The 26,414-nt window shown below is 38.7% G+C and overlaps 1 protein-coding gene across 2 annotated transcripts in view; it reads left to right on the forward strand.

Moving 5' to 3' along the window:
* Window positions 1–21,270, forward strand: part of RSF1 (remodeling and spacing factor 1) — a 59,009-nt gene extending 37,739 nt beyond the window's left edge. For both annotated transcript variants that reach the window (XM_075742541.1, XM_075742542.1), the window contains 10 exons: window positions 1,380–1,577; window positions 2,526–2,630; window positions 4,236–4,315; window positions 9,021–9,075; window positions 10,391–10,500; window positions 13,190–13,257; window positions 14,438–14,645; window positions 15,788–16,011; window positions 17,983–18,174; window positions 19,980–21,270. In XM_075742541.1, coding sequence (XP_075598656.1) covers window positions 1,380–1,577; window positions 2,526–2,630; window positions 4,236–4,315; window positions 9,021–9,075; window positions 10,391–10,500; window positions 13,190–13,257; window positions 14,438–14,645; window positions 15,788–16,011; window positions 17,983–18,174; window positions 19,980–20,554 — 1,815 coding nt within the window. In that variant the 3' untranslated portion in view covers window positions 20,555–21,270. The remainder of the gene's footprint in view (window positions 1–1,379; window positions 1,578–2,525; window positions 2,631–4,235; window positions 4,316–9,020; window positions 9,076–10,390; window positions 10,501–13,189; window positions 13,258–14,437; window positions 14,646–15,787; window positions 16,012–17,982; window positions 18,175–19,979) is intronic.
* The last annotated feature ends 5,144 nt before the right edge of the window (window positions 21,271–26,414 follow it).

Consider the following 26,414-nt stretch of genomic DNA (forward strand, 5'->3'; position numbering starts at 1 on the left):
TTGAAACTAGTAAGATTTTGTCATTTTATCAAAATGAAAAATACCCAGATTTTTAATAGGCTATTTTATATTTGTTTTCTTTTAAAGAAAAGTTTTTAAAAACTGAATTTGAAATGATGATGACATTTGATGAAGCCTAAACTTAAACTAATACTACCCTGGATTTAAAATACATTTTGCTACTAAAGTTTAATGAACAGTAAAATCAGTAAAGAGCTGGAAATTAAGGTTAAGAACCTGAAATAAAAATTTACCAGTATGACAAATACTGCTTTGGTATGAGTCTGCCCTGCAGGAGAAATACAATATTTTGTACATTTTAATTTATTCAGGTCATTCAGGTAAATGAGTAGTTTAGTCAAAATTGAAAAATGCTTTGAATTGAAAAAGCTAGAAAAGTGGTTTTTTTTTTCCTTTTTCAGTGTTTGGGGAGGGAAGGAGTTAAGAGAATAACGTCTATAAGAAACAAGTCAGTTAATGGAAAGAAAAGTTTCTTCTGTTTCACATGTTGCTTTAAATACAAAATATCCTAGTTGCAGCAAGTAGTTTTATCTAATAGAAAATAATACTCTGAATTCTAATCAAAATCTGTTTTCATTCAAAATACTTTTTAAACAAATCACTAGTAAAACTTAACACATCTAGAGAATGAGAGATGTCATCTTCCACTGTGTAAAATAAAAAGGTGGAAAGTTCAAGTTAATACATGGTAAGACATATGGTTGCTTTACTAAGGTAGATAGGATACAAAGGGATAGATGGCCCTTGGATTAGCAAAAAAGAAGCATCAACTGAATCAGAAAAATAATGGAAAAGAATAAACATGAAAGAAGACCCAGGTATAAGTTATGCACTTAAAAGGTGCAGTGATTTTATTTCAGAAAAGTATGCCCATCTTAGAGGAAAGCACCAGAAATACTGAAGTTAATATACTTGTTAGAGTACAAACATGTTTCCTAAAGCAAAATAAAAGACACAAACTGTACATGGGGAAAAAAAAGAAAAGATTCTCTTTGCATTGAGGAAAGCTATCATCAAAAAGTCAGAAAGTTTAAATGTGACAGTTACTGTGTTTACAAGCAGGTTTTCTGTGTCAAAATAGAAACAAGGGCCCGAGCGACAAATTTCTCTTCCTGCTTTTAAATTGTAGTTGAAAATTTTGCTCTACTGGTAGATGTGAATTTTTTCCCTTTGCTATCCTGTTGCACTTTGGCTCTTTGAAAGATTGTCTGTTCATTGAAATGCTCTGTTGTAAATTTACTGCAGCTGTTCTCATTGAAATAAATCACTTCACTGTAGAGAAAGATATTTTTTAAGGTCTGGGAAGAAACTCTGTAAGCTTCCTTTGTGTTTTCTCTTTGAAATGGTATGTCTCATAGAGAAGCAAAGTTCGGTGGACGGGTACGCGAACGCGTGGCAGGTGGAAATACTCAAGTAATGAAGAAAGTGAGGACTCAGAGAGTGAAAAAAACTCTGATGAGGAGGAGGAAGAGGAAGAAGAGGAGGAAGAAGAAGCTGCACCTGCTGATGACGATGAGCCATGCAAGAAGTGTGGCCTTCCCAATCACCCAGAGCTGGTAGGGGAAAGCTGCTGTCAGCTGTAGTGTCAGATTTGGTGGACTGGCTTTGGTGGTATCTGGAGGCACATCATCCTTTGGGGTGGCTGTACTTAGGAGAATACCCTCTAGGTTTTAGGTGGTAAACTCAGGACAGGAGATGAGTTTAACTTTAATAAGGAGGGAAGGACGTTGTTTCTTCTATTTACCACCTCTGAAATGTCTTCTTTTATGAGGAATAACACAATTTAGCCTCACCCAGATTCATTCTCAATGTGCTATCTCAGTGAATACAGAGGAGACAACATTAAAACCCCAGTGGTGTAATGTATGCTTTCCAGTGTCTTGTGACATGGTCACAGCTGCACGTCACCCTGCGGACTGGGTACAGCAAAATCCTCTACGGAAAGAACACAACGAACTGCCACTGTTTCTAATGTTTATGGTTCTGGTTCATCAACAGTAGGTATCATCATGAATTCCTCTGTTTATCTGGGGAATCATAACGTGCAGTCCTGCTGTGAATCCACAAAATAAGCATACTTTCAGGTGTAAGACAGATATCCTAGCATAGTTGAGACAAAGTTCGAACTTTGGGAACAGGGAAAACAGTTCATACCACATCTTGTCCAGATGGAGTTTTCCACTTAGCCTGGGATCTGGAAAGCATTATCAAATTCTACACTATGGACACACAGTCTACGTAGCCCAGTAGTACTAAGTGCCTGAGAACACATAATAAGAGGAAATCTGGTGTGAAAATGTAAGTGTGATACATTAACTTCCCCATAAAATCCACCCCTGGCCCTGGAAACATCTAGTGATAAGTGATACAGGATTTTTTTTTTTGTTTTGGCACAGTCCAGAGTATTTATAAAGCGCTTCTGTTTTGGCTGGAGGAAGTAGTTCTGGAGCTTGTTACATGTTGTGAATGCCAACAGATACTCATGATTCATTTTGTTTCTACAGATTTTGTTGTGCGACTCTTGTGACAGTGGGTACCACACAGCCTGCCTTCGCCCTCCTTTGATGATAATCCCTGATGGAGAGTGGTTCTGCCCACCTTGCCAGCACGTACGGTTCCTATTTGACTTCACTGTTCTCCATTTCAGCTTTGCTTGCGGTTGTGCAGATTTGCTTGGAGTTTAACAAGTTCTTTTAGCTTTTTTTCTGTTCAAAAATAGACTGTGATGGATTGTAGGGATGCTTGTGGTTTTCCTTTCCCTTTCTTTTTTCTGCTAGCGATGAAGGACTGTGTGTTGCTGATGTGTAGATGGGAATCTCCAACCACACTGTTGTTCTTCCATCTTTGGTTAAATTACCTCAAGCCCAATGTAGTATTGAAAATATATCATCTTAATTTTTCCCAAAAGAAACATCATGCTGTTATCTTGGAGGGGGAAGTGGTAGGCAGTGAGGGATAGCAGCAGAGCAAGCAGCTCTTTCTGAAGTGCTGTTCCTTCTTCAGAGACATTTGTTCAGAGGCTGGTTAGGGAAAGCTGCTGTTTCTAATGAGTCTCATGGTATAGTGTGCCTCTGCTGGGAAAGCCAGCATTGTCCTTGTCAAGTAACAGACAAGTCTGAACGCTTTTTTGAAGGCTAGAAGCTGCTTCTGAAAAAAAAATACAAGAAATTAGAGCATGTGTCCAGTTTCATTTAATGCACGTCTTAAAATAGCAAGATTTACAGGGATGGTGCCTGGAAGGATAAGCCAGAGTGTGTGATGCCGTTCTTGTTAAATTAATGGGGAACCATTTCTGCACATTTTCAGAATAATTTGCCTGATCCCACACCCCTTCCTTGCTTTTAGAAAAAGTCTTTGGCAAAAGGGCCGTTGCCCTGCAAAAAGCTAGCCACACTGGACATGACTGATACGGCTGTATTGGGCATTGATTTTTAGTCATCTTCTGAGGAGTATTTTTAAGTAGTGATGATCTTGAATATGTAAGAATGTTTTCTTTACACAACTTGGGATTGCAGCTTGTAGTTAGAGCATCTCCTTCCTCTGTTGTTGTTTAGTAATTTTTAATGTGAAAAATGACAGGTTTGTAAAAGCGTGAAGATCATCCTTGGAAATAGTACAATGAAGACATTAACATGGAGTAAGGCACAATTTGTCCATAAAAAAGTCATTTTTACATACGGCTCCTTGAGTATTAAGCAGTGTTCTAACATATGGTAAGAAGGTGATCCTGATGTGCATCTCTGCTTTTTACTGTGGTGTCCACAGACTCATGTTCTCCAAAGATTAAGACAAGGGACAACCAGGCATCACTGTGTGTGTATGCACCCAGCTTTCTGTATGTATATTATATGTGACTGAAATCCTCAGGTTTCTTTGAGGCAAAGTTGTAAATACCAACAAAAACATGGTACTAATTTAGAAGTATGTTTGTTTTAAACATCTTTAATACGTGCTTTAGGTACATTGCTTCCTACAGCAAATGCCAGTTACTGGAAGGTTGCATCATCTGTAGCAGTTCATGGTGAAGCACGTGTGTTTTAGGAAGACGGTCTTTGTTGTAAAGCCGTGCTCATCAAAGAGGAGCCTTCAGCGTAGCAAGGCACTCGCCCTTCTTCCAGACAAATAAAAAAATACTGAATGAAGTGTCTAAACATTAATTCAATATGAAAACAGTTGGTGATGAAAGAAACTAATCTTGTGTTTCATTCCCTTAGAAATTACTCTGTGAGAAATTAGAAGAACAATTACAAGATCTGGATGTTGTCTTAAAAAAGAAGGAGCGTGCAGAACGCAGGTACTGTTCTTTGGTTGCGTTCACAGCAAGCTGCTACGCAGAGGGGTAGTAACTGAACAAGTGTTACCGTAACTGGGGACTGAGGAGGGAAGTAGCGATGAGACTGGGAACTGGTAAGCCCAGTTTTGACTTCCCATTGATTACTGGTGGTGCAGTGCTGGGAGAGCTTGCAAGAAGGGAGGAAAAAATCCAACAATTGGAAAAGATAAGCAAATACATTTGTATTAAACTTTGGTCAAGGTGCCTGAATACAAATTTGGCTTTCCCATACCAGTAGTTAAACGGTTTTCAGCACTGGTTCAGCTGCATGTGTTAGTAATACTGTCACCCTGTGCAGAGTTCCTGCCGTAAGCAAGGTTAAGGCCTGACTTTGGAACAAAAGTCATCCAGATTAATGTGATTTTTGAGTCTTGTTGCTTTAGATTCTGTTAAAGTTTGCTGAATTTACAAGACCATGCAATTGCTGTAGTGGGGAGTCAGCTAAATTACAACTTTGAATGAAATTTTCTGTCTGCCACTTCCATTATCAAAGGCTAAATGCAAACTGGTCTACTGCACTTATGAACAACATCCTTAATATTTGGAACATCCTGTCTGCAGTTTTCAGGCCTGAAAACGAGGGACATGAAACACAGTCTGCATAATTTATACCTTTTAGGACATATATTGAGTCCTTTGCAAAATTTAATAACATCTGTATGCATTATTAAAGAAAACTTTGCATGATTTGTGTCTTAAAAGGCAAATTTCACCAGAAGGTGAGACCCTTTTAAAGAAAGTAATTGAGCAGGTTTCTATTTGTAGCAGGTCCGGGGATGTCACATGGGATATAGTGATTTGGTGCTGGGAAAAGCAGAGCACGATCTGTGTCTGCTTTCAGCTTCCTTCACATCTCCTGGTTGTTACTGCTGTTGCAGCAGCAGCAATGATAGTGACAGATCAGGTACTGACTGTTCCCAACATCGCTGTTTCTGCCTAGAGTGGATCTAGATCACACTGGTAAAATTACCCATGGCTTGCCAATTCTAGTGAATTTGTAGCTTTGGGAACTGAACTATTAGCTATTTTTATGAGTGAGCTCAGCTTACACACAGCCTCCATCTGTGCAGGAGTATGGGACGCAGAGGAACTGTGTCTGCTGCTCTGCTTTATGGTGGGAAGACTTGTTACTAGTGACCAATATTTTTTGGACCTACTTTGGTAAATATTCTGCCGGCAAACAATACATGGAATGCAAGCTTTTTCCAGTCTGTCTTGCTTGCTTGAAATCACTAGTGTTGCATAAAAATATGATCTCTTAATGGTTACAAGAGAGCATACAAGTGATATCATAGCACTTTTCAGTCTCTGAAACAGATGTTTAACAACCATTTTGCAATCTGATCCTCATGCTAAATGAACCTAATGTTTTATATTGTATATCATGACACTGATTTTTTTTTTTTAAAGTCTCTTAAAAAGAGAAATGAGCTTGGGTTATAAAAGACTTCATGATACAATAGTTAAATATTGAAGTCTTTCATCTTAATGGTGGTATATTTTAGCAAATTGTAAGGTAAAAAGGCTGAGGAATTATAATGCTAGAAGAAATTATAGTCCTTATTACAGCTGGTATAAAAGTTAAAGCAGGTTGGTTGTTTGGGGCATAGAAATATTTTAATGTAATGTTTCTGTAAAATCACAGTACATGTTGTCTGTCTTTTTGGCAAACAGAAGAAAACCAACTGTCTCATCATGGGCACACACACTGAATAGATTCTTTGAACCAGTGTTGTTATCGAGCTTTTTGAACTAGTGATGCTGTCATCCTCTTTCAATTATTCTCTAGCTTTCCTGAATCTGATTGAAATTGATTCAGCTGCTCAGCTACATTCTTACGCATCCCTACAGCATTCCATCACAATTTTTTTAACAAAAACTTTAGGTTTCACGAAAAACTTTAAATTTCATGTTGACTTACAAATACATAGATCAAAGTGATACTTTTTTTTCCTGTTCATGAATTCAAACAACAACCTGCCTGAATTTCCCGTTTCTCACATACATGCTAACTTCTAGAATGATGTCCTGCCACCAGCTAGAGGGAGTGGACATCAGAGCTTTTGTGGATGTCCCTTGTAGTTCATGGTAGAGACTCTCAGACTTCTGGATGGAAAATCCTTTTAGGGACTACTTGTCTGCTTCCCCCAGGCCAAATCAGGTGCAGTACTTCCTTTCACACACACTGTCATGACTTCCCTGAGTGACTTCCGCAGCTGCTTACATGTGCGAAAATGTTTTCTGGAGTCATCTAGGAAGAGTTTATAACCAATCAGTGCTAAGTTATGTGAATCGTCACAAACAGATCTGCAGAGCCAATGTCCTGACTGAATTCGCCAGCAGGAGGAGAAGTTGTATGTTCTGGGTTTGCTTTTTAATTTATTTTATTTTTAATTTTGCATTACAAGAAATGAGAAGTGGGAGAAACTGTCAAAGATGCTTGCTGAATACTAAAGTGTTTAAATTTCTAGCTCCTTTCTCATTTTAGCAGTTGTCTTAAGATGCTATTTTAATTCATTTTCAAGAGCATAGTGATATTGCACAGTGCATGTCAAAATTCTTCCTCATCCAGCCAATCTCAACAGTGCTCAGATGGATGAAGATTTCTTTTCATCTAACAGTTTGGAGAACTGGCATTAGGAGACAAAACCAATTACTTTGTACACAGCCAGAAATTTCAATTTAGATATAATGACACCGAGTTGTCAACGTTCATGGTCTTTTTGGCTTTAAAACAACCTAAAATCCATTTTTACTCTTTGTCAGTATTACTTTAGGAACCGTACTTATGTTATTTAAGAAAAGAATATTATGCTAGATTCTTTCAGGAAAGAGTTCTCCAGGAGGTTATTTGGATAAAAAAGTATAGTGCAGAAGACTTAAAATTTACTTAGATTCTTTAGAAATTGATGAAAGTATTGGAAACAAAATTTTTACACATAAATGCCTCTATTTGCAAAAAATAATGCACGTATGAAGTAAACTTATCTAAATTTAATATGCATCTCAGGCGTTTTCTGTACAGGTCTACATGATGCATTCTGTTGTGACTCAATTGTAATGTGGTGTGAGCTCATACAACCACTCACTGTCACTTCAGAAGTCTGATTCTGGTTGATTGAGACTCTTTAGCTCAGAAACCCAGAAGAGGTTAGCATCTGTTCTCGCACAATTTCGCTTCAACGTTACTGATGTTTCAGTGGGTCCTGAAAGTTGGAGGTCTGCTGGCAAAAGCCTGGTTCATACCTTGACCCTCCTCCCCCATTTCCTCCCCCCCCCGGTTGTTCTTCAGACTGTATGGTCTAAAATACTGTTATTCAAAATCACTTTGAAATCTGTAGAGATGTGGCTTGCTTTGAGTGTCCTTGCAGAGCCCAATAAATGCCACCACCTTTCTTTGATACCTTCATTTGTTTAAATTATCCCTTGTTTTCCTAGAAAAAGGCTGGTGGGGACCTATGGTGATGGGAGTTTGGTTACCCACGCCGGTCTGTTGCAGTACCTGGCTATTCTTCCTGACAGACTCCTTTTCTAAAGCTCAGTTCAGCTGAAGAGCAGCACCCAGTGCTGTTTGTGAGGTGTGAGGATATCCAAGGCATCTCTAGTTGGGACTGACAGATACAAGACCTATGGGATACTTGTGTCCTTCAGGAGCTGCAAGCAGAGGCCAGGAGCTGGAGTTGAGCCCAGGGCAATTCAGATGATGCTAGTGTTGAGGCAAACTAAGTCTAAATTTTACTTAATTTGATTTAATCCTGTAACATACTGTGGACAAGGAGGACAGCCTACTTCTTACAAGAGTCTTTCCTGTATTTGAGTACTGTTCTCTCTCCCACCTTCGGCCTAGTGTTCTCTAGACCAATTTATTCTATTTTTTCAGCCTTTCTCAACAGGTCATGTCTGCTGCCCTCCAGTAACTCCTACTGGCTAGCTCTGAACTCTTCAGCTGGATCTCATCTTTCTTGAAGTATGAGTGGTGCTCAGATGGCACCAAGGCCTCCAGTTAGGTGTGAAACGGGCTGACTACCATGGCAGTTGTCCTGTAGGCTGTTCTCCTGTTCACATATCCATCTGTCATCATAGTTGTTTCCGCAGCAGCTTGACTCTATTGATCTTTGTTCAGGCTGTTCTCCTCTGGCAAAGAATTGCTACGTAGGCGGTTATTTGTCCTCTGGTGTTTCTAGAGTTGATGGTTCCTGCCTGGATCTAAAATCTGGCACTTGCCCGTTTTGGATTGCATCCAGTCTTTATGTAATTTTACCAGTTCAGTGTGATTTCGAAATTCTCATTTTATTTTTCAGCACCTCCAAGGTTGGTGGTAGTTACGGATCTGACAGCATAATCTTGATCACAACATTATTATTTTTCATTTGGTTTTTAATTGTTCTTTACACCCCAATTCAATCATTTCTGTGGTGCCTGTAATCTTCAAGTACCATTGTTTGTGAGAACTCTTTGGAAATCCCTTGCATTATGCATGCAGGAAAATGTAATCGTATGAGATTTAGTACATAATTCCAGCTAAAATAACTGTTTTCAGTTGGAACATCCTCTTGGGATGCTTCTGCCAAGCGATAGTAAGAGCTTCAAATGGTGCTAATTACAGCATTATTTTAGATATCTGCAGTCTTTCTGTAAGCTTATTTTTATTTTTTCTCTCCTAAAGAAAAGAGCGATTGGTGTATGTGGGTATCAGTATTGAGAACATCATTCCACCTCAGGTAAGTTACTGTGTCTATGTTTTATTACTGTTTTATTTTTCAAACTTCTCAGGGATGAAGTTTCTCAGTGATGTATTAGATGTGCTAGTAGCATCTTGGAAAGAAAAATCAATGCATATGCGGGTCAGAAATAATTCTAGACCCTTCATTTTAGACTGAGATTGAATTTAGCAGAGAAACCAAGGGAGCTTTATCATGTTTATTAGAGCCAACTGGTGCTACATGGAGTCCTCTGTCAGTGAAGGATGGCAGAATCACCTCCCTGCCCATTACAGTTGGGTCTTGAGTAGAGTGCTCTACTGTTCTGTAGTTTATAAAGGTGGGATTCAGTTTGTTTGACTCTAGTGTCTGCTGTATAGTTATCTAGGCCTGAGCTAATTGTCATAGCTTTCCTTTGGAAACAAATGTTTCTGGCTTATGGCTCAGAGAGAATATGTAGTATCTATTAGAAGCATAACATTTGCCTCCGACAAATGTGTATTGAAGTCACATGTGGTTAAAAACTGTAAACATTTAGTGGTTTATTAGCAGATGCTTTTATATGGTTTCCCTTTGCAGAAGAGGAAAAATGTTTTTATTCATGTGGAGAACAGCCTCTTCTCACTTCTTAAATACATTCTAAAGTGATTCACTTGAAATCTTAGCCAAATGCCTTTGTCTGAAATTACGGAATCTGTTCCTTGCATGAGAGTTTAAAGTGAAACTTCTGTTTGTTTTAAACATGGACTTTCCACTCTAACTGACTGTAATAAAGCCAGCTTTCTCCCTTTGTCTCTGGGTAACAGAAAAACAGTAACAGATTTTACAAACTTGCCAAAGAGTCTATGGCTGGGAGCAAATATTTGAAAAATTCAGCCTGGGGGCAGATTATTTTTTTGTGTGTGTAAGTTAATAACTTGGAAAGAATATCATAAAATTAATCTGCGTGGAACTTTATTGAAACTGCACCTTGTAAAGGTGTCCCTGTGCTTGGTATGTAGAGATGCTAGCAACAATTTGTTCAGCTGCTGCATTTACTAGTGCTGTGAGTATCACCTGAGGCATGATCTCAGTGCTGTAGTATAAACACAACGATACAATAGCCTCAACCCTTAAACTCTGTATTTATGAAATTATGTAGCCAGGAAGAGCAATATCTGCATGTGTTCAGGTGTAACAAGTCAAAATATTAGAAGCCAAAATGTGTTAATGTGTTGTGTTGGGCATATGAGTTTTCTAGGTCGTATAAATATCTGTATTGTACAAGTTCACTCATGAGGAGCGTGGAGGTAGGGGGGAGATAAAGCTTTTTGACACTTTGCTGTTATCTGAACAGGAGCCAGAAATACCTGAAGGTCAGGAAGAAAAGAAGAAAGATTCCAAAAAGCCAAAATCAAAGCTGCTTGAAAGGAGATCTACCAGAACCAGAAAATGCATAAGCTACAGGTCAGTGGCTGTTTAAATAGTTGGTAAACCAATATCATCTTTACATGAAAGGGGCATGAAACTTAAAATGCAATTATGAGACAGTACGTCTAAAACTGGTCTGTACCTCTTTAGAGAAACTGTAATAAAAATGCAATTAGTAGACTAAAATTCCAAGATATTTAGACTGTGCATTCTGAAAGTAGAGCAGGCCATTAAAGTTTCCAAAACTCAGCATGATCTTAGTATTACCTTTTGTTCTCAGTATATTACCAAGGTGTTTTATAAACTATTTTCTAAATAATACCTTGAGATGCTCTGTATCCTCTTCAGTCCACCAGGCAGGTAGGCTGCCTTTCGGGATTAGAGAAGAATCTGGCTGCCTGAGAGCTTGTGGGTTTTTGTCCCAGTTGCATTAGGAGTACAAAAAAAAAAAAAAAAAAAAAAAGCGTTGTTTCCTGTACTTGCTCTGTGTAGACCTTTATCATCAAAAATTAAAACATTACAACTTTCAAAACCTTCCAACAATAACCATGATTAAACTCACAGTTGATCTGGTTTTGCCATTGAGGAGAGGCACGGCGTTTGTATTCGCTGAGTTTTCCGGCCTTTGCAGAAAACGCAGTCTGACCTTGCTTAGCTGTTGATTTTCGGTAACTTTTTAAATTAACAACATAAGCCACACTAATGAAAATGCCATTGCTGCTTTGGGAAATTAAGTATTTCTGTAAGGAACATTATGCCACAGGCAAGATTATATAGATTTGCTATTATGTTCATGACAGCTCAGGCAGAATCTGACGAGGAGAAATAAACCCCTTGCCCGTAGGGTATCTGGCATGACTTCAGCAGGACACATGTTGTGCACAGACAATAATTTTTATTGGAAGTAATGTTTCATATAATGTTGTTCTGCAAAAATCAATCTTCTGATACAAAATGATGGAGTCTTTCTTACAGACTCCATCACACACACAACTTTGAGCTGGTGAAAATATTACACGTGTCAGCGTGTCACTGCAAATTGATATGTCTGCAGTGAAGTCTTGCTAGTGTCGCTGAGAATTGCGTATGCTTTCCTTCAGCAGGGGAAAATAAATGCTAACCGTCTTATTCCGCTTACAGACAAATCTCTGTTGTATAGTTCTGGTTCTCTAAAGATATGTAATCCCTTTGCATCACCCGAGTCATCTGTCGAGCCCTCTCGTGAGGAGGTTAGCAGAAATCTGCGTTACGAATATAGCAGCAGCAGAGGAAATTATGTTCCATTACACCTAATGGACAAGCAGCTGTCAGCTCATGTTTGAGCTCAGGTTATTTGTTGGCAGTGATTTGAATGCAATAAGTCACTTCTCACATTTTAAAAAGGTTTTTGTTGGGTTTTTTTAGCGGTGTGGAGGGAAAATAATGCTTGAGTAATGTGGAACTAATCTTATTGATGAAATAATTTCAGAGTTACTTCCTTGCTGTGTAAAGCTGTCTTGAACGTGACATGCAGTTGTTCTCAGGGAATATAAAGAGACCAGAAATCCATCACCTGATTTTTAAAGGAGAAGGTGGTTTATGCTTACTATTGGAATACAGAGTAATATTAGATCTATTCTTTACTTGTTCTGTTGGAGGTTACTACGGAGGACCAAGATACATATAACTGTAATCTTTCTTTCATGACTGAGAAACTGAATCTTTAATGAAAGTATTGTCCACTTATTAGTTGTTTGTATCTAAAAAAATACCCCCCCAAAATTGATTTTTTTAAAAATGAGAGGAAGAAAAACCTGCATCTAAATAAAATGCCTTTCCTGTGTAGTTAATAAAATTTGTACTTTTATTATGTTATATCTCAAGGCATCTATTTGGTGATACAGGTAACAGTCCTTTTTTATGAGATTTGAATTCATAACTGAAGAAACAAACTGAGGTGTAAACAAACATCTTTGTAAAGGATGGATCCTTTTTCCTTCATTTCCTGGTCACTTCAAATGAATTACCCAGCTTGCAGAGATTTATGCAGTTTTATAACAGCTGCTGCTTGACAAATGGACTCAAATATTTTGGTTTTGTTTGTCCTATTTAGTTAGGTAACATTACATTATAGCTTATTTGTGTATAATTACAAAGAAGTGTGTACAGTATGTTTTATCTGTTCAGCTTAGGATGTTGCAGATCCATAAAGTATAATTACTGTGAGCTTTAGGAGGAGAAAGAAGCTATCTGAAAGAAGTTTTCAAGGAAAATTTAGACAGGATGAGTAATTTTACTTTGACTTTAATAGATGCTTTTCAGAAAGTCTGTTTTGCAGATTGGTAGTGCATATGTCATCTAATAAAAGGTCTGGGAAAAACGACTAATGCTTTGTGTGGAAAAAGCCACTGATACCATCTTAAATAACTTTGAAAATTATAGATTGTTAAATTCAGTGGTAAGTCATGTAAAATGAAAGTGGTTTTCTGTTCACATAAATCAATAGTAAGACAGCCAGGCAATGATAAATATTCTGCTACCAAGTAGAAATAAGAACCACACCTTTTAAAAAAATTGCTATTTTATTATCAAGCTGGGCCATTATCTCTGTTATTTTATTATATACCCAGCCCATTGTGTGTGCAGTGGGATTTCTCAGAGCAGTTTTAGATTTTGAGGTATGTTTTCATAATATAATTGAATTAGGGTTCGCTTCAAAGTGGTAAATGAAAGCTGTTACTTTTAGGTTTGATGAATTTGATGAGGCAATTGATGAGGCAATTGAAGATGATATCAAGGAGGCTGATGGAGGAGGTATGTTTCTGATGTTTGTTTTTCATTGCAACAGTGATACAATTGAGACCAAATTTATTTTGATATGAGAAGCAACAAATAAAGTCCTCTCCCTTAAACTTTGCCATTTACAGGTTTTACTGCTATATTTTTAGAATCAAATGATATAATTTCCCTTAGAAATGGCCATCCCAGGCTGCCAAAAGATGCCAAAAGTTCAGCTTGTACATGTTTTGATATATGAATACGATGAATAAGCATGACAAGAAACCTCTTAAAATTAATTTTCTGAGTTTTGGATTTGAGATTGGAATCTCAGCTAGTGCTGTTGATATTTGTCCCCTGTAAAAATTGGGCTCATAAATTGATCCACAGTTGGACCGTATAAAGACTGGGTCTGCAGAGTTCAAAAATATTAATCCACATCTGTAAGCACTTCTCAGTTGTATGTGAATAAAATGAAATAACATTCTTTGTTGCCTGTTAAGATAACATAGCGGACCAAAACAGAGATCATAGAATCCCAGACTGGTTTGGGTTGGGAGGGACGTTAAAGCCCATCTAGTTCCAGCCCCCTGCCATGGGCAGGGACACCCTCCACTAGACCAGGTGTATCCAAGATGTGGATGGATTTGTGCTTCTGCATCACCTTAACTTGTGTGGAGAAAACTGCTGTGAAACATTCTCCCTCAGTTGTTTGGCTTTTGGCATCTCTGTAAAGACACCAGTTTTCTGAAGCTTGCTGGATGGATACAGACAATCTGAAAATTATGTGTTGGTGGGTGTGTAACACTAGACCCGTATAATAAACACAACGAAGTCTCAACAGTAAAACCAGCTTTTCAGAAACTCCACTCCCTGACCAAACAGCAACTTAAACACTTCATCTTCCAAGAAGGATATTCAGATGTGTTTTCTGAAAATACTCAAAAGGCACTAGCAGTGGTAATCATGTGGGTCAGGGTTGAGTATCAGAATGCCAACAGTTACCCGCTGTCTTCTGTGTGGACCTCAGTATTTCCACGTGAGTACAGCTGGGGCTGTGTGTGTCAGGAATAAGACTCCAGACAGAGTCTTGCATGACAAAAAAATTATTCTGCTTTACAGAAAATAAACTGAAGCTAGAGGCATGGAAGAAAGATTTATATACAGTTAAAGAAAAAACTAAACTTGCTCTTTTTTCCCCTATCACTGAATTCAGGTATTGGGAGAGGCAAAGACATGTCTAATATCACAGGTCACCGTGGAAAAGACATTTCCACAATCCTAGAGGAAGAAAGGAAAGAAAACAAGCGACCACAAAGGGCTGCTGCAGCACGACGCAAGAAACGACGGCGACTAAACGACCTTGATAGTGATAGTAATCTGGATGAAGAAGAGAGCGAGGATGAATTCAAGATCAGTGATGGGTAGGTCTGCAATTTAACTTCCGCCACAAGTCACAGACCACTTCTATGACCACAGTGCCTCTGAAATAGATCATGAGGAGCTTGTGCCCAGTGCTGGAACAGCACTGCATGGTGCCAGCAAAAGTCCTCCTGGCCTAGGGGAGCGTCATTGTACTGGAAAAAACGCACTCCGGATCCATGTGCTGAAATCATTCAACCTGTATTCTAAGCAAAACATGTTCTGGAAATGTTACTGGTATGTTTGAGGCTGCACTGTGGGGTTCAGTACACAGTTATGGTAGTGAAGGAGCCAGAGAGGCTCAGTCTTCTGACTGATGCGACTGGCAGAAACACTTTACAAAGATGTAGCTAAAATGAGGCTGGTTGTTCCCTTTTCAAAATACGTCCTAGTCTGTGAGATTTTTATTGGGCCTGATTGTCATTTAGAAATCGGAAGAGTAAAATTTCCCTATTTAAAGCATGCAGATCTTGGCATGCAGGTTCTGAAATCAGTTCTTGATTTCTGCTCTCTAGGAGATAGAGTTTGAAAACAGGCAGAGAGGTGGTTTATGCTGTAGAAAACAAATATGTGTCATGTGAAGCTTTAAATGCTGAGTATTGCTCTGGCTAACTGAAACTCTCTTTCCATGGAATTTCTCATCGTTCAGTCTGGGGAATTCCTAAATTTAAAAAATTTAATAATGATTTTAGATGTCCTTTATGCCTCAGTGAAGAAACATAACGGAACATGAAGTGTAGGCTCTTTACCATTAACATTTAAAGCTTTACACCAGTCACTGAGTCAACTTACTAAGTGTATGGATAATCTATACAACATAGATGCAAATTTTGAGCTTTGTTTTTCACCTGTGACCATACTGAGGACATTTCAGTGGCACTCTGAATAATTGAGCTAAACGTGCTGGAAATTTCCAATCAATGAGTGTAGCTTGCAGAAATCTCACAGAATTAATAGTGCATTGATCTGTTAAAGTGTGCTCATACATTTTCAACTCTGCTGAATGCCTTCTGGATGTTATCCTGGATTTTTTTTTTTTTGTGTCAGACAATACTTACTTTACGTTTATCGCTTGCTTGAAGTACTGTTTTGATCCTTTGTTTCCAATATCTATCTCTGTTGTCTGTGGTCTCTCTTTGAACAGATCTCAGGACGAGTTTGTTATATCAGAGGAAAATCTGGATGAAAGTGAAGATGACCCACCATCAAACGAAGACAGTGATTCCGAGTTCTGTGCCCGCATATCCAGGAGACACCTCTCCAGGCCCATGAGGCAAAGCAGGCGGTTACGAAGGAAAACAGTCAAGAAAAAATATTCTGAAGATGACGAAGATGAAGATTCTGAAGACAATTCAAGCAGAGAATCTGGTGAGTGTAAGAAGTCTTAAATGTATTTACTCTGTACTGGAGAGAGGAAGAGTGGAAGTCTCAGTTTCCTGTCACGACTGACTCTTACTTGTTTGGTTGCTTTGGTCAATTCAGATGTCACCTTCGCCCCTTGTGTGGAAAGCAATTTGCTACTTGTTCTTCTGTGACTATTTTGCAGGAAACCTTGAGTACAAGGTTCTTGGAATTTTAAGTAATTATGTATTTAAATGAATGCTTGTGTTATGATTCAAAAGGCCACCTTTGTGGATAGTTTCAGCTACCCCATACCTTCCTGTTTGGAACATACTTGCAGGGAAAAGAAAGGATGGAGGCAAAAAAGCACTTCTTTATAGCTGCCTGAAGACCTTCTGAAAACCTTTGAAAAAGCTTCTTCTGAAAGAAACATTTTCCCCCTCACACCTTGAATCTGTCTCTTCTACAATTATCCTTTTTGATCTTTATTAACTGAAGACTCTTGCATCACAGAACCACCTAATAATTCATTTTATTCCACTTTTCCTTCAACTAGTTTGTTTTCAGTTTGCACAGTTTGAAGTGTGAGAATAATACTTACGCAATACTTACTCCTTTTCATGATTAGCAACTTTCTCTGAAGACTGTCCTTTGTGTTTCTGCTTCATTTGAGACCCAGTCCTAGAAAGTGCAAGCACTTATTTTTACTTGTTTTTATTGTGGACTTAAGGTACTAAGTACACTGGAGCATTAACTTACTGCAGTGTGTGTTACCTTTCCAGTGTTTTCTGTGTCTCTCTAGAATAGAGATGGTGACCATGTTGGAGTAGGTTGCTTTGAAGTCCTGGTTTCCAAAAGGAGGGTTCATGCATGAACAGATGAAGAATAGCTGTATGCGCTTAGATTGCTCATCTGTTCTGTAATGCACTTGAGCAACTATTTGTTTCCTGGTGGACACACAACTGTGATAAAATCAACTGATTCCGGTGTCGTTCCTTATGTATGTAAGAGTATAGTGCTGCCTTTGTGTTTCTCTCTTTTTCCCCATTACTGTCCCTCAGGATCCTGCCTTAACCCTATTTTGAGCTAAAGAAATCAGGTACCCTGCGAGTGGCTTTGTTTTCAGTCTCCAGTGATGGAGTTTCTTTCTGAAGGTGGTTGTTGACTTGCTCTGATTCTTTCTCTAATATTTTAGGAAGTAAAGAGGATGCCACTTTGATCTGTGACTCATGTCAATCACTAATTTAGGAACAGTATGTGAAATGTATAGAAATGTGTCTTGGGATAATTGTTCTGACACAGCTCAGTGAAAAAGCAGCTAAAGTTGATTAAAGGCTATTTTCAGCTGATGTTAATAAATTTAATTCTTTAAGACACTAGCTGCAGTGGACTGGTGCAGGAAAAACTGTGAATGATGGTAAGTTTCCTCTATACAGTTTCTGTTTTAAACAAACTTATGATCGAGTGAGACCAATTTTTCTTGTGGATTTAAATTCTATCACTCAGATCATATCTGAAGTTTCATCTTGTTATTTTCATGTACCTATTCCTGAAAGTGTTCGAGTAGAGTACAATTTATTTAAATTTCTAAAACCAGAAGGGACTTTCCAGTGTCACTAGTAATGTGCATCATCAACTTCAATTCAGTAAGGTTGTTTCAATTGTCAGGAATTGTAGAGGAGGCATCTTTGGCACCTGTAGAGATGAGGGAACAAAAGCACTGGAAGGAAACCTTCTTCCGGAGGAGTTTGAGGGAGACAGGAAAATGGTTTGTGAGAAGATTTGAAAATTGAGCAATTTTCTTCACTGGCGATGAATGGCAGAACTGAGCAACTTCACTGCACGAGCCTGGAACAGGTCGGGGTGGCCAGGCGTGATGGTTAAGATGCTCTCGTGCTGGAAGAGCGCATGATTTCATTGGTGCTGGTCTAAAGCTTATCTAAATTGTGCAGTTTTGCTTTAATGGAATAACGCACATCACTGTTTTCCTCTGTACAGAGAGTGGCGATTACACAGATTACAGTGATGACGATTACCTGGAAACTAGGAGGAGAAGATCAAGACGGAATCAGAAGAGACAAGTTAATTATAAGGAAGATTCAGAAAGCGATGGCTCACAGAAAAGTGTCCGATATGGGAAGGAGTTAAGAAGAGTTCATAAACGCAGGCTCTCCACTTCAGATAGTGAAGGTAAAATAAGTAGCCCGCTGTTGGCAGGAACTAGTACATATCAGCATTAGCATGAAGAGAAAACTGTATATAATTCAAAGATTTTGGACAATCTTTCTGGAGTTCCTTGATGTTTCTCAGAAACTGTTTCCTTCTGAAACAGTCCGTTGGTACTTGTGATGCACTGTTAAAATCACTTCTCAAAGTCACCATTGTCCCTAAGCCTGACTTCCAGGTCTGAATTTGCTGTGTCTAGCACGGAGTGCGGGGATATTGGCACACATGTAACTGTTTCACCACTTTTCTGTTGAGAGGTCACAAAGCTTCATCCCACAAGCCTTTGAAGTTTCTCTTTTGTAAGAGAAAGGGCATGACTTCTGGTGCCCTGATTGCATTTGTGCTGGTGGTCGATCTCCTGTTTGAAGGAGCTGTGATAAGTACAGAGGAAGCCTGCCCTCAGTAATGTCAGTCACACCACGAGCGACTGGTGTGCATTTTGATGTAAAATCAGCTTTTACAAAAGCTACCACTGACTTCGGGTGCTTTGCATTTGGGGTGCCCAGCTTATGAGACCTGAGGTGCAGCTTTCAGAGACGCTGAGCGGTAACGGGTTGCAATGGATGCCAGGCTTCCTCAGAAAATGAGCCGTGCTTGACAGGCCGAGCGCCTCTGATTTGTAGGTAAGTTTTGGAAGTGCTGGCCTGAGTTTACAGAGTGCTACAGGATCCCTTTAGATGAAGGGAAACGAGTATGTAATGCAACCACATAGTATCTCGAAAACTTGATCTTATACTTCAATACAGTCTGTGCTCAGAAGTACAACATATAGGCTCTCTGCTAACAATCTGCTATATGGTGGCTGAGATTTTTGCTGCCTCTGACTTTAAACAGTGCCTGATTGACAGTGTCTTTTCTCCATAAAATCCCATTTCTTCAGGTATTTTTGGTACTGGCTTTTTGCATTTTAAAATCAGCACCATTTAGTACCATTGCAGTACTCTCCCACAGTATTATAAAATATATAACAGCATTACTGGAAATGTAATTATGTTGAAAAATACAGGAACTCTGACAGAGTCTCTATCAACTTGAACCTATATTAAATAATACCTTTTAAAAATGACAATTCACATGCATTTCTAATGAAAATGACAAGATGTTTGCAGTTTGATTTTTTTCAGTCTCCATCTTTTCTCACCTAAGCCATCAAAGGTCAGGGTAAAAGGCTGTCAGCGTGTAGGCAATATTCCAGTTTGCCAAAAAAAAAAAAAAAAAAAAAAAAAAGACCTCCTGTTAAAGGGCAGCAAACTCCAGGTGACAGCCAGTGTTCATATACAACTTCTTCTAAAGCATATAATTTGGGGGTGGTCGGGGTATAGTACAATTGTGTGTGTGTCTATAGATATACATTTATATATATTTTTTTTTTTTTTTTTTTATGACAGTGCAGCCATTATTTGGGCTCTCAGTTTCTGGAAGGGTGTAAAGCAGGTGCTGTGAATCTGTCAGGGTTCTGCGTTATTCCTGGAGTGCAGTTATCACTCCTAGAGGGGAACACACTTGCCTCCAGAGCCTCTGGTACTCTTCCAGTTGGAAACAGAGTATCAGTAAATCGTTGGTCTTTGCTGCTTGCTACAGTTCATTTAAAAAGTAAAAGCAGTGCAAGCTTTTTGATGTGGTTGGGGAACCTGGGAAAGGAAATGGAAATGTGCGTGGTGAGAGAGAGAGATGGCTTTTTAATGAGTGTGAAAGATGAAAAATAAAAGTGTAATTGTTTTGGTTACACTCAGATTTGCTAATGGCTTTAAGTCTGCTGCTTATTCCAGAGAGCTACACATCTAAGAACTCTGAAGATGACGAATCCACAAAGGAGTCAAAGCGATTGATTCGAAAACGTCGGCGAAGTACAGACGACTACTCTGAGGAAGAAGGAGAAGATGAGGAAGATGAGGGGAGGCCTGTCCGCAAACGGCTGAATCGAATCGAAACAGATGAGGAGGAGAACTGCGAAAATGCTAATGACAACGCAGAAAACCCTGCTCCTGCAAATAAGCTGCCAGCACCGCAAGCTCCTCAAGACAACACCAAGAAGCACTGCTACCGGATAGAAAGCGATGACGAAGATGACTTTGATAACGTAGGGAAAGTAGAGAGCCCTTTGGACTACAGCCTGGTGGACTTGCCTTCCACCAATGGACAGAGCCCAGGTAAAACCATTGAGAACTTGATTGGCAAGCCAAGTGAGAAGACCCAGGCCCCCAAGGACAGCACAGCCAGCGCCAGCCTGGCGCCCAACGGGACAGGGAGTGGGCAGGAAGCAGTAGGGCCGGAGGAAGATGAAGACGAACTTTTGAGAGTGACTGACCTTGTTGATTACGTCTGTAACAGTGAACAGTTATAAGACTTCCATTTTTGTGCTAATTTATTCCACGGTAGCTCATACCAGCGGGCCAGTTATTAAAAGCTGTTTTATTTTTCCTAGAAAATTCTCCACTACAGTATCACTTTTTAGAAGCAAGAATTTCACCAGTCCTGCAGTCTTTCTGTGAAGTGACCAGTTTTGAACTTTGAAGATGAATTGCTGTAAATTCCCTCTCTTACCCCCCCCTTCTACTTCCAAGTCCATGGTCCTGGGTAATTTCACTCACAAAAACCTTATAACAGCAAGAGATTTGTATATTTTTGACTTTATATTTCCTGAGTGCATACAAATTTGTGGAAATGGGTGGCCTAAGAAAGCATTCCAAATCAGTCAGGGCCCAAACCAGAACTGGGGTGGGTTTGGCTCAAGGGGCGGGTGGGGGGGGATGCAGAAGCACTTGTGCTTTAGCTTTTTCATATGAGATATATATTATATTTAAATGTTCACAACTTAGATTACAACTTAACAGACAGTTAAAAAAAAAATTAATGTCTGTACTGTCGCATTTTGTGAGTTGTAGGTTAACATACCATAGCTCATTTTAGTAATCACCTTCATGGAAGCAGTTTGATTTTTAATACTGGAGGCAAACAGAATTATTAGAGGCCAAGAAGGTACCATAAACAAGAACTCTACTATCCATTATGACTTGCAGACTTTCCTAATAAACATCCTTTAAAGTGTTTGTACAGTAAAGTGTACTGTAATGAAGTTTTTGACAGTCGAAACACGCTAGCCATGAATTTATAAAGCTATCTCATGCATAGTTCATCAGACGGTCTTCGATGCACAGTGTCTAGTGGGAGGACGTATCGATGTGAAGTTAGTCTGTAAGTTGGATGGCATTTTGATGTGCTATAAACTTTTACAGACAAAAGAACCCTGCGGTAGCTGCCCGGCCACTCGAGTTTCACCATCTGTTGGCGTATTATGAATGAAATATGTGTGTGCAAACAGCATTGACCACAGAATGACAGTGCATCAGAGGATTGAGGGATTTTCAAATAAACCGTGACTGGTCCATTCATGTCCTTAATATCTACTTCAAATTGAAGTAAACAAATGGAACAGTTTTCCTTTTGGAGGTTTTCTGTTTGGGGTTTGTGTGTGTTTTTGTTTTGATTTTACTTATCTGCCTGGATGTATTAGCAGGTTTTGAATGTAGTGTTGGCCTTTGGCCATTAGAATTTTCTTAAAATACATTTTAATGATTGCCATGTGACCAACTGATTTCAAGAAGGCAGTATTTCTGAGAGAAAACGCTTGACTCCGAGACATCTCATCAACTTTTGAGTGGGCATGAAGTGATATGTGCTTTTAGTCAAGAAAAAAAAGACAACAAAAAGTAAAAAAACAAACCCAACATGGGGCACGTAAAGAGCAGAGCTGAAATTTGTTTTGGGTAGCATTCAGTTTTCTCTTTACTCTGAATTAAGATGCAGGCTGTAGCATTTGTACATATTGTAGCATACAGACAGCTCAAACAGATCTGCCAAACATTGAAATCCAAAAAGGTCACATCTATTAATCCTTTTGCTCTGAGATTTGGATTTTTGACTGGTGTTTATGTCCATTGCTGGCAATGGATGCACCAAAACTGCTGCTGCCACTGAGGAGTGAGTTCTCCTTTCCTGCCCCACCTGATTCCCTTCCATTATATTGTATTTACTAGTCAGTCATTAAGCACTTCTGTTTTCTTGTAATAAAAACGATATTAGGCCTTTACTAAATACCTCTCTAGAAAACCTAGATGCAAAAATTACCTACCTTCTGGCCTTGAAAGTCTTGGTTTTGTTTCCCCCCCTCTTTCTCCATGAGTTTTATCAGAACCACTCCGTGACTCTTATTCATTTGGGTTCTAGCAGTGCACATATCCTGCTATAAAACTAGAGTCATCAGAGCTGCAAAAAGATGGAACTCCTTCATTATCTGCTGTGCTAAGCAAGCTTGTGATTTAAAAAAAAAAAAGAGAGAAATATCTCTCTCTCTAAATGAGAATTCAATTCCATTAAAGATTAAATGTTTTTCCACCTTATCAATGTTAACTATTAACATTTTTCATGAGCAGATATTAAAACAGGGTAGTGAAAGCCACAGAAGTTTAGAATGAGTTCTTAAAAGCGTATGTAGCATTTTAAGCTACTCTAGTGCTTTTCTTTGCCTAGGTGATGCATAAATGTAGTGCTTCTACATTTCTAATATACTTGTGTTTTAAAACAAGCAAGACCATAAGGCTTCCACTTTTTCAATGGTAGTAATTGCTGAACATTTTTAATATTTGCAGTGCAAACTGATTCATGTGCAGCAACACTGTGCGACTGATGGGTTCTCATTTTGGCAGTGCCATAACCTTTTTTGCTGCCTGGTGGAGCCTTGTAGTATCTGATCAGTGCTGTAGCAAACATTCTTGCTTATAGAGTCAACCCCAAATGTTAAATACGTAGTAGGCAAGTAATTGTGAATGTAGGAAAATAAAACAGAGTTACAATACTGAATATACCAACCAGAAAAAGAGTACTGAGGGACTGATGTAAAAGCAGGAAAGACCAGGAAGCAGAATTGGAGCACTGAAGCTGCTTACATCAGGAGCATCAAGTTTTAAGAAATGCGGAATGACAGGTTGTTACAAAGTTGTTACTTTCTATAGGTGACTTTTCAAAAACAACTTTTCTGTCTTCTAAGAAGTCACCTTTGGTACCTGAGACGGCTCAATCCCCCAGCATCCAGAGTTTCCCCTTAGACCAGTGGGAACGGTGTGCAAGTCAAAACTGCAAAAAATGCCCTAGAAAGCCGTAACATTTTCGAGCTCTTATTTCTCTCATTTCTAAGGCTTCCTGCTTGGTGGAAAATGTACAGTCTGTTTGGAAAGATGACATTTTCTGACATGAAGCCAGCTGACTACCGCACAGGGTTCATGCTGTTATAGTATGTGTATGTGATTCCAGAGTGGAAATGTCCTCCAGGTACTTTGGTGTCCTTAGTCTTGTGCTCTTCTGTACTTATCGTGGGATCAGAAGTTAACTGTTTTTGAATACTGATCTTCAGGTGTGGCTTTGGGCTAACAAAGCTCAAACCGTGTGAGAAACAGCGTGACAACTGGCCAGGGATTTTTTTTTATTTTTTTTTAACGGATTTACAAGTACAAGAACAAGCAGCTGTTGGCTGAACATATAAAGCATTTATTCAACAAACTCTTGTTTATTCCACACAGGTTGTCACTTAAAGCTTTGTCTTTCTTAACTGCAAACTCTTCAGAGTGTAACTGATTGGGAAGAAAGTGAATTGATTTCTATGTGCAGTTTAAGTAGCACGGGTGAGGGGAAGAACCTATAAATTGAGTGGAGGAATGGACTTTTTTTGTGTCACCAACATACAGGATGGCTAGTTGCTTTCTTGCGTGCAGCTTGTGTGACTATCAGTGACACCAAGTGCACAGTAGGTCTGCTCTGTAATTAATGAATTTGGTGTGTTAATCTAACCAGAAGGGTGGTAGAATTAAGAACTCGCTTTCTCCGCAGTTGCTGTCTTCTAGTTACCAAGTCTTTGAAACCTGAGCATATTCTTGATTTAAAAATGGAAAATGACATCATCAAACTACCAAAAAAACCCTTAGTGTTGAAACCCTGTAGGAAGATCAGTGCTGAACAATCAACTCTTTGCTAGTTTGACTTCATACACGTTGAATTACATTATAATTACTGCATCTTCCTGACTTTTTTAATGAAAAGATTGCTCCAACAGCACTTGAGAGGAACAGAGATGCTTTTTTCTAAATTGCTCATTTATGAAGTATGTCACCTTTGAGATTTCTTTAGACAAAGTGTCCTAGTTACTCTTTGTATAGCGAGAGCTAATAACTTAGTTGGACTTGTTTTCTGTTCACTTCTGGTTTCTAATTGCTGCGTCTGAACTCTTGGCGAGAGAACTTATTCAGAGAACCTCAAGGGGGAAAAAAAAGTATGTTCACAAAAGAAAAAATATATGGTACTGGTACACTTGTTCTGATTTGTCTTCACATCTATCATCTGAACCACATTGGTATCCAGACACTGCAAGTGTTTAATAATTTTGATAGTTCATTGTCAAGGTGTCCATTTTATCCCTCTGTTTTCAGGCGCTTATAACTTGGTTTTTAATGCTCTTCAATAGGAAGGCCTGGTCTAAACTTTCAAATAATTATTTCAACCTACATATTTTTCACAAACTTCTTTTATGAAAAGTAAATGAGGAATTTTTATGACACCTGCTTTTTTAATTCATTTTGTACACAGTAATTTAAATAAATTATGGCAGTAATGCTAGCCCCCAGAACTGGTCTGATGAAGAGATTTGTATCATTTAGTTCAAAATGGTTATATATAGGCCTTGAAAATTGGTTTTGGTACATGTGCAGTGACTACTATTCACAGGCTTGTAATAAGGATATAATGTATAGCACGCACCCTAGATAGGTATTTACATTTGACGTATGCTTCCAATTCACTGGGTATATAAAATCCTTAAATATATAAATATATACATATTAAAAAAAATCAAATATCTTCAACCAAAACAGTAACTTTCTGAAAAAAAAAATTGTGTTGAATACAGTGGGGGAAACTCCAGCAATTCATGTGAAAGAGCACAATTCTGCAATTCCTTAAGTGTGTAAAACCTCTATAGAAGCATTTAGGATATTGTCTGAAATAAGGATTTGCAGGATCAAGCCCACATTTCCTGGTAGTTTTACTTTTCTTCCTCCCCTTCTTAAGAGTTGGGGTAGGGACTATATCTCACTTAAAATACTGGAAGACAGAAAATAAAAAAATCCAACTGAAACCATCCTTATTTTTTCCAGTATATACTGATGTAAGAAAAATTCTATATGACTAATTTTTGGTGCTTTAGAGTTGGGTACCCAATCCGAGACTTAGCGAAGAGCTCTGGCTTCAGAAATATTTATCAATTGAAAAGTATTTCTGAAGCTGGACACCCAGCAGTTGGGGTATCGAAGATGTTTCTAGTCACTTCTGAAAAGGCGCATCACTTACCAAGCTCTTATTTTAGATTAGGTGTAACTAACTGAGATAGTTCCAAACAGCAAAAACGTGTGCTTGGGAATTGATTGTCCCAACGCTTCAGAGTAATTTAACTTATTTTGTATATTGCAAAAGATGTATATTGCTTAGTATGACAGGTAAAAAAAAAGATTATGTACAGCTTCTGGGGGAAAGAATAGAACACTCTAAAGTAGATAAGTTTTTATAATTGAATATGTGGTGTAAAGGCTCCAGATTTAACTGCAATTAAAAGGAAGTCCTACAACTTGGGTTTTTGACTATCATTTTGTAAATGCTGGCTCCCCACACCTGAGCTGAGGAGCAGGAGAGGGGACAATATAGCAGTTAGAAGGGGCACATGCTTAATGAAGGCACATGTGTCTGCGAATATATCTACTATTGCTACATATAACCCCAAAGGTTACTAACGAGAACTGAATGGTAGTCGCTCTATCCGTTCAGTTGGTTTACTTTGTGCACTTTGCAGCACTTTGTGTATAGTCAGTCTCACTGGTTCCCCAGGTGCAGACAGAGTCGCTTTCTCCTGCTGTTTGAATGCTCTTTCAAATAACAGGAGATGGGGAATGGATGGAGGGAAGTGGAACGTAAAAATGTATGTGTAAATCCATGCCATTTGCAAGACAGGTCTTAGGCCTAAAAACTACTTCTGACTCGCCCTTTAAAGACTCTATTTCCAGTGGAAGGTCTCCATTTAGGAGAATCATCCTGATACCCTCCTTCTCTCATCTCGACCTTCACAACAACAGGAAAATCTACATGAGGTCTCCTTCTTGAGGGAA

This window comes from Balearica regulorum, chromosome 1, assembly GCF_011004875.1.
Source record: "Balearica regulorum gibbericeps isolate bBalReg1 chromosome 1, bBalReg1.pri, whole genome shotgun sequence".
Taxonomy (NCBI): domain Eukaryota; kingdom Metazoa; phylum Chordata; class Aves; order Gruiformes; family Gruidae; genus Balearica; species Balearica regulorum.